This window comes from Neodiprion fabricii, chromosome 4, assembly GCF_021155785.1.
Source record: "Neodiprion fabricii isolate iyNeoFabr1 chromosome 4, iyNeoFabr1.1, whole genome shotgun sequence".
NCBI lineage: Eukaryota > Metazoa > Arthropoda > Insecta > Hymenoptera > Diprionidae > Neodiprion > Neodiprion fabricii.
In genome coordinates this window covers 30,965,484-30,982,783 of record NC_060242.1, presented here as the reverse complement: position 1 = coordinate 30,982,783, position 17,300 = coordinate 30,965,484, and the positions used below count along the sequence as shown (strand labels likewise).

Below are 17,300 nucleotides of genomic sequence, written 5' to 3'. Positions count from 1 at the left end.
AAATATGAAAACTGTATTTGCCTCAGTGGTCAAGGATGCAACGGAAACTTATCAGATCTACGCATCACGGCATGAACATATAATTATCGACATCAGAAAAAAAAAAAAATTAAAATTATGCACATTATATTTGAGTAACAAGAGAACTATTCACGGTGTTAAATTATGCACCTAACGTTCGAAACACACTCCTCAATGTCACTGCTCGGTTTAAACAATTCTCAGCGAAAGTAAATTTCAAACCTCTGTTGCAGAAAAATAAGTCACATGTCGCCGGTATGGTAATTTGTTCACAGATTGGAAATTTTTTTAAACAATTACCGGATAACACGAGCAAAGGTGAAAGGGTATTTCCGGTTTTCCTGAAGACAGAAAGAATACGAATAACAAAACAAAAAACCGTAGTCAAAAATTTCTCTAGGCAAAGTTGTACTGAATAAACCGGCCTTTGCAATGGCGTAGTGAACTCTTGGGGCTAAATGTCAGCGATCCCAGGAATTTGTCACTTACTTCAAACGGATATTTCAAAGCGTGACCTTTTTTACTTGACGCTACAGACTGCAGGGCACGAAGTTCAGCGTCATTTGGAAAATGACATAAGAAAACGTATCGAAGGATACGATCACGATTACGACCTCTGAAAAAACAACAATATGATTCAACTTTTCAAATAATACCGGCCATTGTCATTTGATGAATAATCATTCGCAGAGTGTATTATAATACCGGGTTAAAGTATATACTTCACATTTATCGCGTCGATTGCCACATTAATTATTCAACATTTATATCGACCGATCAAGTTTTTTGGTAATTTTTTTTTCAACGTCGACGATCGGAATTCTTTTATTGGAAGTTAATAATCCGAAGCGTAGATTTTCAATAATTTCGCAACAAGTTTAGTAGTGCAGATTTCTCGTCAACAAGAAAAAATTCTTCGTATAGCTTCTGCAACAGTTTGATCCTTAAGCGTTTCTGTGGGCACGTAAAGGTGCTCGCGTGACGCCGCACACCATGACTTTCCCTAGTTTCTGTATCTGAACGTCGCCTCACAGAGATAGACGCCCCTCTCCAGGCCCTGGAGTAATAGCTTACCTCCTGAGGAACAGCCCTCGCATAGAACAGTATCAAGCAACTCGGCGCGCGAAATAGCAGACAGAGTTCCTCCGAACGCGAGGGCCACCATGCGGACTATGCTGAGGCCTATCCTGTTCTTGGGTGAGTTAGATTAACCGTAAATTTTTTACTTGACATAATACTGCCACAAACTATCTTTGGCATTCAATTCTGGCACGATCTAATTAACTGCGACATGTGTAGAATGCGTATTCATGAAGCTCAGGAGGAAGTGAATGGTAGACAGGATGGCGTGCAGTTGTTGAGTGTAATCCTGACAGGACATTGTTAAATTTGTTCGTCGCGATTGATCGTAAATGATTATTGGGGAAAGTGTGAGAGAATTACGTCAAAAGAGTCTGTAGAATATTTAAATCTTAAATAATTGATGCAAAATAATTTAGGCTGGTGGAAGCGCTTAAATGTGCACCGTGCATATGTGGCATTGTCCGAATTTTAGACAGCAATTATTCAGCAACGGTTTACGGGTGCCTTGAAAATAACAGACCCGTAGCGTAGAAACTAGACGGATGTAAGACACAATGTAATCGGACCTTCATCTACTTCCGAAAGTCGTTTCGTTGTAAGAAAAAAACAAAATAAAACGATACTTTGTTCTCGGTCAGCACCATTCCACATTTTCGCGCATCTATGTTGCCAATGCCAAGAATCGCTTTAAAGGCAATCTGCTCGTCATATAATAATTGCAGTATCCATCGCTTTAACCTTTCACGAAGGAGAAATAGTTTCAACATCGTTGTATCAGTTTTCACTACTATCATTATAGTAGATTCTTTTTTCAATCTTTCAGTTTAGTAGTCAGTGGTAATGAATTGCGAGTCTGTTTCATGTAATTGAATACATCTATGAAACAACCGAAAAATATCACGCATTTTTCTAACAGGATATTATCGCGGCATGGGAACCAAGTTTGCATATGGGTCATTGTTTTGCAATTTGACATTAACCGGTTACACGAACTGTTTCATGTCCGAACAATCGGTTTCGGAATATACAGCAGCTTTATATGAAAAAATTCGAATACTTTTCCACGATGTTACATTGTGTGATTAAAATTTCACGCAATGGTTATGTAAGACAGTTTAGCACATTTCATTCATGTAAATGAGGATAATACCTGTACTGGACGATTCTGTTTATAAATTTGAGATACCGATCTCGAAGTTTCGCATTGTTCGACTTCGTTCGCAATCACGAATGCGTATACTTTCTTCTTTAGCGCCTGTTTGCCCTTGATGAAATGATATCATTCGAAACTCAATTTGCGAAAGTTCTCATTCGGTTATTACTTTTCAAGGAACTGCCAAGTCACAGCTTTCCTACTTATTGATATTTTCAACAACTACCAAAGTAAAGTAGTTCGGATCGAACGAATTTATAAATACCACGCTGATCTAATCCCTCGTTTGAGTTATTTGATCAACAATCCCGCATCGAACAAAACAACCACTCCAATAAGTGCACAATCAAATTCTGTGCTCGATTTTTCAGGAATCATTCAATTTCTGACAGTGGAGTCTCTGGCAAGACAAGGTACAACAATAGCTGCAAAACTGACGAGCAACAAAACCAGTAGTCGTTACAGAGATCCATTGCTTGCTAAAATCTTGCCCAATCGGACACTTGCATCGAACGAAGAGCGTATAAAGTCACTGGCAATCGCACTACAGAACGCTGACAAGGTTTTGAACGGTAAAAGATTGCGGAAAAATGAACAGTCGGAAAAGCCTCGAACATTTGGTTCACCGATAATGGCAGCCGAACTGCGCCCCAGGTCGGACAACGGCCCTTCAGACCCTCCACGTAGAAATGTTCGACTGCGCTCAAGGCCATCGGGAAGATATTCGACCCCGTCTTCCGTGCTGCTACCACCGTACAAATCGTACACTCCCGAGTTCGATTTTGAAAACGATAAAACGGCCCAGCTTCCGTCACTAACCAAGAAGGACGACGTCGTTACTACGGAACTTCCAGACAGTACCACTTTCGGCCGTTCGAAGTTCCACGAATCCACTTTGCCGTATTCTCTCAGGGACGGGGTGAAGAATTCGTCAGCACGCCACGGGCCAGATGAAAACGACATCGGACGTTTCTTTGTCCCGCAAAAAAGAAAGGAAACTTTTGGTAACCGTCAAGAATATCCGTCGGATTCATCTCGGAAAACTGACACCAAGTTTCCGCCGTACTGGGGTAATACCGCTTCCGAACCCTTGAAGATAAGGTTGAATCCTAATGCCACTGTTGAGTCTGCATCTAGAACAGGCGGATCTGATAGATATAATCAGAAGGCGAATGAAAATGAAATTTCGAAGAAGAAAGACATCCTTTCATCCGAAGAAACCGGGTATCATTGGGGAAGACGTCCGGTTCAAACCGTAAACCACTACAAGTTTGTTGGTAAGTATCAGACTATTGCACCTGTTGATATCCGATTCTATTCAATATCCGCACCAATTGTGCGGTGACTCTGGCATTTACTTTCCGGATGGTAAACGGAGTACAGTTCGGAATCGAGATAATATGTACAATATGTTTCAAATAAGTACAATCAAAATCCGGGGAGTCTTGTTTTTTCTAATTTACTCCATTTATCGAACCCATTACGACCAACGTAATATTTTTTGCGGTGCAGATACGGCGTGGAAAGTTGACGCGATTCCTGGTGTCGCCGGCCAAGATTATCCCGTTCATCAACACCACGAGCACAATTACCTCCGGTATCCTTCCAGCAGGTTCGTCTGTCCGGTCGGTCCTGGAACGCACATCTATCTCGCCGACCGTGCATCCAGATGTCAGGTAATCAAACGACGTGATGGAATAAAAATGTCACAAGAAAATTTGACGCCCGAGTGCTGAACCGCAACACGAACTTATAATAATTCCGAAAGTTTCAGTGTTACGTAAATATTTTTCGGTTAAACGAATTATTATTGCTGGACGTGTTGGACACTATTGAAAAAGCCCAACGATCGATCAGACAATAAATCGTATATATGAATTCCTGCTGTGACTCTATAAAACATTTACAATAATGCGCACGAGTTGATTGTCTCGCCTTATAATTCATTGTTCGAGGCACATAATGCATTCGTGTTCATACAAGACTTTAATTCGTACCTCATTCTTCGCACATCAATGAACACATTGTAGTTTCATCAAGATGTGCTAAACATTTTTGCTCGTACAACGAAGTTAGACTTATAGATAAAAATATGAAAAAAAAGATAAGCTGCATTTGAAAACTATTACTGCTGTTCACCAATGCAAGTCAGAAAAAAAAAAATAAATTCCAAAGCCTAAAAGTCCTCTTTACAAGAGTCATTCTAACTTTTGTAACAGTCACTGTTCACGCTCGTGCAAAATTTAACAAGTAACTCTAACCCACTGAGACACTGACGTGTGGACAGCCGGAATGAGGGCTCAGAATTCGTTTCACACGCTGTCATTGTCAGGCCCGTTAGCCGTGACGGCTGCAGTTTGTTACGGATAGTAAAAGTGTGAAGAATTAGAAGTAACGTTTTTGCAATCTTCATTTTCTTTTTACCGGTGCAGACTGTGGTCATTGACTAACCGTTTTCTCGATTATTATAGATATTTTACGTGTGTTACGGAGAAAAGACCGGAGTGCCCATGATGTGTCCAAACGGAACCCTCTTCAGCGAGCATCTGCAAGTGTGCGACTGGTGGTTCAACGTGGCGTGTTAATCACAAGATTAATATCTGTATATACATTTTTTTATAATAAAAATTTCAATCCACATCCTCTATTAATTCATAGAGCGAAGCGCTTAACATGTTTCGGCAATTCAAGGTTTTGTTTCTACGTATAAGCTGCGCCTGCGGCACAAGTGAGAACAATTTTACTCTCAACGATTCCAGTAAATCCGAATTTAATTAAATTCAACCGGTATATCTCTAGGCCCTCAATAATAGCCCGGTTAGCATTGTATCACTTCCGTGAGAGGTAAAAATCATTAAAGAAAAAAAAAAAATGAAAAAGAACGGTACAATCACTTGCGTAACTGTGTTGTAAAAACACGTTGTGAAAATTAGGTACTAAAAACAAACTTCTAATAAAGAAACCGCAGACTTTAGTGAGTAGAATCACAAAAAGAAAAGAGTAAGGGAAAACTGTGCTGATTTCGGTATATTTTTTATGAGAAAATAGTACGGAGCAGACACGGGACCCGCGCAATTTTGCAATCGTTGATTCTTCGAGGAATTGCCTCACCTAGCGCAAGAATGAGGCGCGAATGAAATAGGCTTATCTATAAAATAGATACGGATCCGATGGTTCCAGTGGGACGCATTCGCGGAGGAAATTGCGTCGGCCAGGCCGGTCCGATTGTTATATTGTCAGATTGCTTCAGGTCTCCCTCCACGACTAGGTCTGCACTTAAACGTCTGTGCCTAACCGATGCACGGCTCGCTTTATACCTGTACACATCGATACCCGAGGTGTAGTACACACTGCTGGTCAATTGCTTTGCATTTTACGGTCCACTAGACTTGACTATCCAGCAGCACGCAACAAAAAGTCGCGCCGGCATCGATAGGGTGCAAGTGAATCAAATAACCTGTACGGTATGGTACTAAGTTTTTATAAAGGTGGCTGGTTTTTGGTAAAGATGATACAGACAACGCGATTAAGTTTCCAGTTTATCATTTCTTTCCTTGATGTGGCGTATATCGGCATTATACATCGTTACCACTGTTACGGGTACCCGTATGCCATGTTCGTTGAATTTAATGTACAAAAAGTAATACTAAACAGCACTATATTAAATGCTGGATGGAAATTCTTGATCTGCAAAACCGGTTCTTCTGGATGACAGAGCCGCAGAATCAATCGATAAAAATTAATCGAGGTATAAAATTCGCGAATATTGATCACGCGGTAGGATCGACGATGGTTCCCCAGAAAAGAATCGCGTGGGTTTCTTCGTGGCGGATGAAGAACAGGAAGGGTCTGTTCACTTTGAAATTTTTCACGCCACCGCTGTAGTTTATCGTCGTTCCAACAATGGCGGCTGCCTCTGTTCCCGCCTCGTTGACCTCAAGTGCTATCTGTTGAATAATGTCCGATATCCGGAACTTGGAGTCTTTCGCCGCCCCGGCGAGGATCAACGGGGCCTTGGGCAAGGGTTCCTTGGACTCGCTGGGATCCGAGAGAGCTTCTCCAATTCTCGACGTTATCCGAATTTCCTCAGTGCTCTTGCCGCCCTCGAGAACTGGAGTGGACTCTGAACTTGACGCAGGCTGCGATGCGTTCAAAGGTATGACTCGCTGCACATCATCGGGCTTCTGATTCACTGATGCGTTCTTGTTGATTCGAGATTTAACGTTCACCTCTGAAGTTGTGATTTGATTTGGAGTGGGTGACGTTAGGTTTAAGTTCGAAACAACGGGCTCAACGGTTTCTTTCGCCCCGTTTGCCGCTTCAGCTTCAGCCTTCTCTTTGTTCAGAAATGCGGCATGCTCCTCCAAGGCTGATGCCAAGTTCAGTGATCCAGTCAACGAGAGCTTGGGAAACATGACGTTCACGGTCCGTTTTTTCCCCTGATAAAGAAACAAATGTCAATCAACCGAATTCGAGAGAGCATTTCGCTAACGAAATTTGAAATACTCACCATCGCAGCAAGATCTACCAAGTTTTTGCTCGTCAGTTGAGTGACCAGATGACCGACGTTGTACTTCAAGGGGTTCGTCTCTGTTGGAAGGATCACGTACATGGCGCACTCGTAATTAGAGTAAGGCATCACCAGCATGCGAAGACCCAGATTATTGTCTTCGGCGTAAGTCGCCTCCTCGAGTGTACCTCTCATCATGTTCACAGAGACTGTGGTGTTCTCTGACGTCTGTATGACAGTAACTTACAGTTCAGTATCGATTTAAAAGACGTACACGAGTGACATGCTTCGTTATCGGTCAAGTTGACCTTGGTACCTTGAAGAGTCCACCAATCGTTCCGCCGGGTATGAAAGGCGTTTGCCAGGCACCGCGGAAGTGGACGGTTACAGCTTGAATTACCGCTGTGTCCGGTGGGGGCGGAAACGCTAGAAAGCGATCAATCAGACCTCCGGTTTGCATTGAACCCCATCGGTTCACTTCGTTCTGAGCTTCGACAGAATTATTCCTATGATAACGTCAAATAATTACTACAAAACGGACAACGGTTGAGAAAACGAACGGTTCATGAATTATAATCGTCTACCAGATTTGTCTATTGAAAATTTACCTTCCCTAAGATCATTGCAAATCTTATACGAACAGGCTTCGAATACCAGTAGTTAATTTTTGTGCGACGTACCTGAAATCAAGTGGCATAACTCTCGATTGGTAGAAATCCACAACGGCACGAACGAAGACATCGTTCAGATTCATGTTTTTGTCGACAAAAAATGCACTGCTAGTATGCAAGTAGGACCGGTTGGCCAACGAATGGACAACCCCAGGTGGAGGAAGAGGGGTTGAAAGCTCATTAATTAAGCTGCCCAGTTGACGATGCAATTCCAGACCAGGTGAACCATCCCGAGTCTTGGTAGCAAATTGGTGCATTTTTATCCGGTGAGGTTCGTAAGACCAGGCGTCCTGGGCGCTGACTGTATTTCTGAATCGAGACTGAAAGAAAGAGAACATGAGGAAATTGAGTGAACGACGAACGCAGTTGTATTTATACCACGTACGAGTGACGCAAGAGACTCCAAAACGGGTTCTTCCCTTATGTCGTCTGGGGAAAACCAACGAAATTGACTTCGCGCTACTGTCACAGTGAATAATACTTGAGTATCTTCTTCAATCATCATGACAGTAAACCGGTGGCACGAAGCAAATCTTTAAGACACTTATCTTTGTGATATTCACAGTCCATAAATCAGCGCCGATTTAAATTGTACGCCGACATTGGATCTGGTAGTAAAAAGTCTGGATTGCGATTTTATTACACCAATAAATTTCTATCAACTGTAGTACCTATATCACACAAATTTCGTTCGATATACTGGAAGCCGTTACATAATTTTACTAGTTCGTACATATGTTTTATCGGTAGGCTTGTGGATTAGTAGGTATCAAATAAACGAACAGTAAGAACTATTTACTCACAACCACATTGCCACTTCCTTTAACTAAACTTGGATCCTCAGGATTTCCCACACGTTGTTCAACCGATGTAGCGGAACTGTTAGCAATTCGTTGTTCAACAGCAGCCTCAGACGTATTCGTAATGCTGAACAATTAAAAAGCAACACTAACGATAAACGTAATAGAGAAAATAATAATAAGTGCAGAAAAAATACGATGAATAGTATAAGATAAAATAAAAGTAATTGTTCAATTTTCGCTAGTCAGACGTAGTAGGAAATCATATTCGTTAGAAAAATACGATGTTAAAGTTTCCGGTAAAATATAACAATTTAAAAAAAACATCTCTGCTTATATATAGGTACCGAGCATGAATGTATAAATGTAAAATCGGAAGGATAGATAGATAAAAAGGATAAATTGTGAGCTGGATTCACAAAATTTTAGTCGCTGTTTAAGGATAAGCTTTAAAACAAATCCAAAAACCTGTAGTGAAATAAAGCATATTCACCTATTCTGGGTATTATCGTGAAGAGTGAGAAGGATTGCAAGTTGATTTTTCATATCACCTCTCGCTCCAAGCATCAGCTGGCCTAATGCCCCAGCCACAGCTAATGGAGACACGAGAAAATTTTTTTGTTTCCCGCTACGGTCTTCAATCGCTTGAAGCTTAAGTGCCACGCTCAAGACGGCTTCGACAGCTAAAACAGGGATGAGAAGTTTTTCAGTGTTTAACTGTTCTCTTACTGGAAAATTGTTAGATTAAATAAGTGTTACTGAAATAATGACCTCGCATTTACGGGTCCGGACAATTTTTAAATATTGACTATTGAAAAATAAGGTGTCGCCAAAACTATACTACATGCTTACGTCACACTCGGGTTTAAATGTTTTTGCGCGAGTAGCCTTGAACTGACGTGATTAGAATCAGTGTATTTGATAGACGAAACGTCCAAACGAATAAAAATGAACAGATACGAAACTATTTCTACAACATTATACATATCCGTACACGTGTCCCCAGCAATCTCAGCCGAAGTCGTGGATAAGGGACTAGGAAGGCTTTGACGGCTAAAAATGCGGTAAGAATTCGAATGACGTTTATGATCAATTGAGAAAATGTACGAAGTTATTCTTATTCTCAAGTTGCTTGTCACATTTTTGTCGATGAAAGTCAGTGGTATTCGTGAAAAAAAAAATATTGATAATTAAGGAAAACATTGAGCGACGAAGACGAGCGCTCGTTTTGCGCATTGCTCCTTTTTTGCCAGGATTCGGAGCCGCCGCATGCAAATTTTGTAAGTTTTTAAACGTCATTCCATTCGCGGGATTTGCCTACGTAGATTGAACTTAAATTGTGCTTCAAAAGTGAAAATTAAAAAAACGGCGGATAAGAATCTGAGAATCGCGAAAACGATTTTAAATTCATTGTTACATCAGCACGAATGAAAATTTTTTTTATACAGGCATCGGTTCAATGTGTAAAGTTTTAGATTTTTTCATCAAACCATTTCCAAGATCATCGCGGGAGTTTGTCGAACAGACCAACAGACCGACAGACTTGCATCCACCAGGCTGACATTTTTCTAAAAACCAGTTTTGTGGATTCGAGAGATTCGAAAACGTAAAGATTCGTTGAAAATATAAACAGTGCTCATCGACCGAAACCAATGCTTTCCTTATATCACCAAATCCGACGAAAAGTAAAAAACAAGGCGATATTTTAAGAAGTTAATTAATTATTATGATAAAACTAATTAAAAACTTTGCTTTGGAAAAAAAGCGTGTAAACATGCGTACTATACGCCCGAACTTTAGACTCGCGGTTACCTTCAACGCTCAACATCCTCCTTGAGGTTGTTCGAACAGTACGCGGTAGGTCATAATAAAACAGATTTTTTTTTTTAGCTGATATGATTTTAAGCTCACTTCTAATTGGATTAATTAAATTATTTATATTGACTACATATTAAATATCCAAGTTTCAATAATTAATTACACAAAAACTACACATCAGATCTTTCTCAAAACATTATTTTACACGTATGTATTAGCGATTAACAATATATCGAAAATTCAGCTCTTCATCTGTAAATTCCTCTAACATCCTAACAATCTTAATTACTAATATTTTTCTCATGGATACCAGTTTTACGCGCGCATCACCATTTCACACTCACAACTCATTTATCGTCTTTCTTACGTGGAAGCCTCTTCATTTCACCAAACTTAACAATCCTCGCACGTACCGTACACACCTGAATATATCCTCTTATTCCCAGAACTCCGATCCAGCATTCTGCTTTCTGAACTTCTCGTGCTTCGTTCTGCTCATCAGATGTCACTTTCCATCTAACCTTCTTTCTTTGCAGCTTCGCAATTACTCGTCACCACGCATACGTTAACAATCGATAAATCAGCAAGTGCTATTTCATTTCCCAAATGCAAAATTGACAATTTTTCAATATCAGTTGCGCACAAAATTTTTGTAAAAGATTGTAATAATATAATAAATCAAAACCAAAAAATTGTGTTTTCGGAGATTTTAAGGGGGCACATACCTCCAGCGCTGGCGAAAATTAATATTTTGACCGTTGTATTTTACGGAGTAGGTATATTATTAAAAATAAGACAAAGCATTGGTTACACATTACTTATTGTAATTTCGAAAGTGAAGTAAGGAAAAAAAAATTGTAAAAGAAATTATTTATGATAAATAATATCTGTTAATTGGAATTCTTTAGGCCACTGTTGGGAAAACGCCGCTTCAGGTTCTGCATCATTCGTTCAGTGTAGGTCAATATATGGAACTGCAAAATTCAAACAGATTCCTGCACAGTAATGTTTTCGTCATAGTCCGTCAAGCCAAATTTTCGACATCTTATCTAATACTTCTTTTGCAAAACATAAGGAAATAAAATTTTTCATAAAAATAGTTCTTCAACACTCAATTTTTCATACTATAACGAAAACATTGCTTTAGAAGAATCTTTTTGAATTTTTCAGATCGACGGAATCATGCAGACTGTGAAGCGGGGTTTTTCCAATAGTGGCCTAAAGAATTCCAATTAATAAATAAAATTTATTATAAGTAATTGTCTAACGATGTACTTTTAGCCTTCCTAGTCCCCTTAATCTTGGCGAAAGGAAAAAAATTATGTGAGTGTTTCGAAATTCTGCGTCACTTTATCAAGTAAGTCCTCTAAACATAATTTATAGTTTACGTGGTTCCAGATATCTGTAATTTTTCGGCCATTTTACCAGTAAAAATGGACATACTCCAAGACTTGTTCCAAGTTTTATTAAAGCTATGAAATAATGTCTACAACAATATTTTTATTTTCAGTGAAAAGCGACACGAGACATTATTGTAAATGTTTTCATGAACGTTAAATTTCAGTCATATCAGGTTTCGTCGAATGGTTATAAAGGAGAAAATTGAACTCACCTAGCGGGTATTTCTGAAGGTCAGCGACTCGAGTTTGAAAAACACTTGGTAACTCATACGGATCGACGGCAGGGAATTTTGGCTTGTCAAAGACGATACTTTCCGCTGATATCGTAGTTGCAAGGGCAACAGCCACCAAAGACGTGGCCAGTATCATGGTTAATTATTCGATAAACTAGCGCGAGCTTGATCAGTATTTACACATGAGAAACCAACGCGTTTCAACTCAGGAATAATTTCTGCCCACAGAAGCGCGACGAGCTGTGTCGCAGGCAATACTGACTCCGGGCAGTTACTGGTGACTGGCTCATATCTGCCGTCGAAAAAAACTCTGACTCAGATAATATATTCCGTCGTTCCCAGAGCCATGGTCATTGGTCAGTTATACAGCCACGGTATATTCTTGCGGGAATTACTGTACTTGGTTTCCGAAGATTGAGGCGCAAGCGACGCGTCATTTTCCCGAACGTCATAAGCCGTGGAATATGAAATCTCGAGGTATGCGAGCCACTAATTAATCAGCGCACTATACGCCAAATTTAAAACAGCGTCGGCCTAGTTTGATTCCTGGGAAATCATTCTCGTTCACGAGTTCGTTCAAGGGGAATCCCTACAGTCGCTGGCGTTGATTACCTGTGTAGAAACTACAGATTTCTTTTTATGACGTACTCTGTCCCGATGGAGTAATTTGGAAATCCTATTTGATACACAATATCTGATTACTTTGTTAGTAAACTAGCTCGTAAGAAAATCAAATCACGAATTGAGATTGACGCTTGTTTTAGATTCTAGTCTGAAATATCTATAAGGTGTGATCTATTTTGGAGGACAGCGCAAACAAAGAAAAATATTATTTACCGTTTGTTACATTGAAAAATCGAACGTAAATCGTCTAACCTCGTTGCTTCGAAGCCAGGTATTGCACGTAGAGTTCCGGAAATTCTTGATTCGATGAAAATCTTAGTTGCGCGAGTAAATCAATACTTAACGAGGCTGAAACCCCTGAAAAATTGAGCAACGTTGAAACGGAAGAGCGATGACTTGAAATCACTTCGTTCTTCCGAGTCATCGTAAACTTGGCTCGGATTACGAAGGCATTTCAGGGACATTATTTAATTCACGGTTCGGAACTGATCGAAATCCGTATCGCTGCTGCATCATGATTAGCTTAAAATAGACATAGTTCAAGTTACTAAAAGTAATTGCACAAACGTGACAATGAAAGTAATCGGCCAGGCTTACTCGGTACACGCTCGATGTCGGACATCTGCAATTACAAATCGTAATGCATGTATTTGACGTAGGTAGATGCAAGATACGATCCCAGACCTGAATTGAAGGATAAACTTCACCGGGAACCGGTTACAGTTGCATAGATTTGCAGGACAAATCTTGAATCTGAATTCTCCAGTCGTTAAAACTTGTATGCACACGGCATGCACAGCTATACGTTGGGCGTAACATTCCTCTGGAATTTCCCGAGCTCTGGTATTTCCGCCACGATATATAGGTATGTATACACGTGCATAGTCATATGTGTTAACAATGTATTAAACACGTCGTCCTAGCGAGCCCTTGACTCATTAGCTGCACTAACAGCAAATACGTTACATACAGTTTGCTTATTGCTAGGCGCACTACTCCTCGCTTAGTGTGTGAATGTGCGCTGGATATTGTGTAATTTTCTATTATTACGCTATGACAATGGTCTATGGAATTTTTCGAATCAAGATTGAAAGAATTTCATGTCACGGCTGTAATCCTGGATTGTAAATGGAGTAAAAACTTGTCGTCTCTTCGGTTCCACGCAAATACCGTCAGTAAATGATTTTCAATAAGCGAAATGAGCGTCAGTGAATAGCATGATTATTAATCAACCTTCGTTCAACCAATTGAACAAACTTGGTTTGACCGGCGTATCTTTCGTAGATATCGATGAGTTATAAATCGACGGAGACAGCATGTGCGACTTACCGTCGGCCGATAGAGTAGGCATCTGTGATAACACCGATAATTGCGAAGTCAATCGGTGCCGGGTAAGAAAGACCACGTTGTTTCAGGAAACTGAAAGTTTTCCCCCGGAGGTTAAACTGCGACCACTGATGACGGCTAAAGTGTTTAATAACACATTGCTGATGGTTTGATTTACATCGGTGCTTTGCGTGATTCATACGCAATTAAAATTCTTTCAGCGACACTAAACAGAGCAACTGCAGGGACCGACGAACCAGTTCATGGAATGAAAACGGCCAGACCACTGATATGTGTTCGCTGTTGCCGGTTAATCACACGGTTCTGTTCAAGCACTCGTGACAAAGGAGCCTTGGAATCTGCGCAGCGTTGTTGATTTATTAATAAGCCAATATTCTCAGTAGGGTATAACGTGCATTAGTAAGCACAGGATCTCCTTAGACGGGTCGTAAACTCGCATCCGTTCGACATCCATTATGAGTGGTGGGAACATATTTCCTTTGAATAGTTGAAACTTTTACATTCATAAAACGTGCTGTTAATCGCAGAACCAAATTAGCTAATTACATACACCTACGTACTCTGCAACTAATTTTTCCAGTTTTTACCAGGTGTTCGTGACACCTGGTTCAAACACTGGTATGAAAACTAGAAATCACGGCGTTTTTTTTACTAGCCCGCTAATCGCAACGTTCTTGTACAAATTTCGGAAAAAAAAAATTCAATACATTTTCCTTCTACAGCATGGGCGTGCGACACCTGTGATCTTTTCACCACCCATTTCGCCACGATTTGTGATTTTGGCGAACACTGCAGCAGGGGAAAAGGTCGTTCAGTAAGCATCGATTAGCTGAATTAGCCTGCTGCGCCGAACGGTTTTACCCCAAAACTGAAAAACTGACTATTGCACCTAGCGTTGTAACCGGTTTTCATAAATTTGAAGGTATATTCACAGCAGCAGCAGTTCGAAACGTCTCGGAATTCCAAGTAATAAAATCTCTGTGCGCATGTGTAAAACGAAAGTGCCTCTGTCGAGAAATCGAATAATAATCGAACAATTCCCTGCGAGTAAAATGGACGAAAAGAAGATGGTCGGTATAGTAATTAGCCACGGTGTAATAACAGTCTAGACGCAATATACGGAGTTACAGGATACGCATTGCGTCCTGCGTTAAATCGCCTCGACGAAGCGTAGCGCATTGCACGGAGTACTCGCATGTTTATAGACGCGTACGTAGGTGAACGTGCATGCATGCATGCACATATGTATGCGGTTGAAAGTAATGACGAGAGCTGCCAGCAGCTTTAATTACGCCTTATCAAGTTTTGATTTACACTTGGAGATGCTTCTGTTCGATAGAACTCGAGATAAGTACACGTACAGTCTGAACTTGTGGTGCCAACCATAATTCCTTCTCTGTTCGTATCCGCGGTTACCCAGAGGCTGGAAAAATTTTTCAAATAACGAGTTCAATCTATTCTGTAAAGAAATTTCTGTTACGCTCATCTTTTCTCTTTTGATTCCAGACGATACAAAGACCAACTTATATTGCTTCACGAATATGTGATTAATTCATTTGCGCAGATGTGCGGTTTTGTTTGTGAAACATTTTGGTGTGCGAATACCCGCGTTAATTACACTGCCGGTTATGAGTTATGTAACTATTATACGTACCACTGACCGCATATTGCATGATTTGGGTCACGTCGTTGCAAGCGATCAGTTGTATGTACATTGGAAACTAGATGGTATGTGTCTAGCTTGAATAGTGCCGTATGTAAATCATTTATTCATTATACGCCCATAAACAAATTTAAATCCGGATTCAGACGCTGCTGCGTATTCATCGTTCGAGACGTATAAGTGGTATCAAACCGCGGTAGACCCTGCAAGAGTTATCTGCATATTATATTATACATCCGGTATACCTTAAACCCATTCATTTATCACAGCTATGTGATAGACGCTAGATGAATTTCGTTGTATACTTTTACGGATTTTATTTAAATTGGAAAGTGATCAATCCAGCGCTGCAATTTTAATCATTTTACCCGCACGTTTGAACGGACTGTAAACCGCCCGTGTAAGCCAATAATTTGTAATCGCACAAGTGTAATGAAATTTAATAACAGGATAAATTTTCAAACGGTTACGTTCTGGGGACAATCGGTTACGATGGAATTTCCAATATGATATATTAAACCTTGAGCATAGGTTTACCCCGATGCTGGCTATCGAACACAGGAAAACGTTGCATCAATCCGTAAACGTCGAGCCTAATATTTGTGCAATTTGACTGGAGTAAATTTGGAAGAAAAACTAAGAAACATGTCAATAGTCGTGAAATATTCAGCCGTTCGAAAATCAGTAAATCGCTCTCGACTTCCACTCGTTCGACTCGTTCCACCGTCACTGATTCGCATTAGTCGCTACTTATTGTTAGCACACAACGGAATAAACCACAAACCGCGAAGCCGGATGACTGGCAGTAAAAACGCGATAACACCCCGTCGCAACGGAATTCTGTTGTCTCTTGCCACTGGTTACAGGGCGTCACGGTTAACATTAACGCGGCATTTACCAGCAATAAAGTTAACGAGTAAGTAGCCGGCGTGGGCTCATTTGATAAGCAAATCTGAATCGGATCCAGTTCGGGGTTAGGTGCAGAGGACACCGCTTCTCGAGTAATACATGCACCCATCACTCTGTAACCTGCTGATAAGACGCCCGCCTGCAAGGCCCTGGATTACAAGTTGTCCCTTCGCATTGGTAATCGGAACTCTGTAGGATTTAGACTTGAAACTTGTATGTGACGAACGCAACGGACCGATGCGAGTGCTGAAACTAAACGTAGGTAGGTATACTTTCACAGATTTTTTTATTTTATACATTACGGTCAATTTAAATCCTAATCGGCAGCTGGGCACGATACGAATTCCAATGGAAATTTAGAGTACCGTTGCGTTTAGGTCTTGTGGAAATGTGAATAATATGAAAGCGCAGACGTTACATTTTACTGTGCTGAGGAAATAGAAAAATAATCGAAAAGTGTACTGCTGATAAAAACAAGTTAATATGCACTGTGCTTACGTGCATCGAGTTACTAATTTTCGTGATTTGCGCTATTTACCAAAACGTAAACGACCGTTGTGTCTTTACGTGCACCAGGTCACGCGTTATGAGCCGGTGATAGTCTGTAAGGCTCGATCACGTAAACGATAACGGATTTGAGTCGTTGGAAGTCAAAGTACCACGTAAACGCTTATGACCGTATTTGAAGAGTGTCAAATATTTCGCACGTAAACGTAGTAACTCTCGATTAATATTTGCCGTCAGCCTCTTATACCCTCAGCAAAGCAAATTTTGCTTGAAATATCGATTCGCGAATCGCGAATCAAATCTGCAGGATCAAGATGGCATGTCCAAATTTATGCCCTGACACTAGATGCACTTCTGATAATGACCACGAGGCGCCGATGATCTCAGAGGGCAAACATGACGTATTACGTAAAAGGTACTCTATATGTATATTTTAATACATACACACACGTATAGTATTGCGCACACAAGCCTTGTTTACCAAAGTTGGGGGTTAACTGCACGGAAGTAACGGGAGTAAGAAAGAAAAAGATATATAGTTTCACGGTTGGGCAACGGAGC

General features: G+C 40.5%; 2 protein-coding genes across 2 annotated transcripts; one reads left to right on the top strand and one right to left on the bottom strand.

Annotated features, from left to right (window-relative positions):
- Positions 1-1,072: 1,072 nt before the first annotated feature.
- Positions 1,073-5,116, top strand: LOC124179613. The gene is made up of 4 exons (XM_046564196.1): positions 1,073-1,218; positions 2,629-3,534; positions 3,770-3,933; positions 4,729-5,116. The coding sequence occupies exons 1-4, from the start codon at positions 1,185-1,187 to the stop codon at positions 4,840-4,842; spliced, it is 1,218 nt and encodes a 405-aa protein (XP_046420152.1). The 5' UTR covers positions 1,073-1,184; the 3' UTR covers positions 4,843-5,116.
- Positions 5,117-5,786: 670 nt separating this feature from the next.
- LOC124179611 (serpin B12-like) lies at positions 5,787-11,961 on the bottom strand. The gene is made up of 7 exons (XM_046564193.1): positions 11,669-11,961; positions 8,732-8,921; positions 8,242-8,365; positions 7,448-7,758; positions 7,084-7,273; positions 6,768-6,995; positions 5,787-6,696 (listed from the first exon to the last, which is right to left on the bottom strand). The coding sequence occupies exons 1-7, from the start codon at positions 11,823-11,825 to the stop codon at positions 6,028-6,030; spliced, it is 1,869 nt and encodes a 622-aa protein (XP_046420149.1). The 5' UTR covers positions 11,826-11,961; the 3' UTR covers positions 5,787-6,027.
- Positions 11,962-17,300: the final 5,339 nt, after the last annotated feature.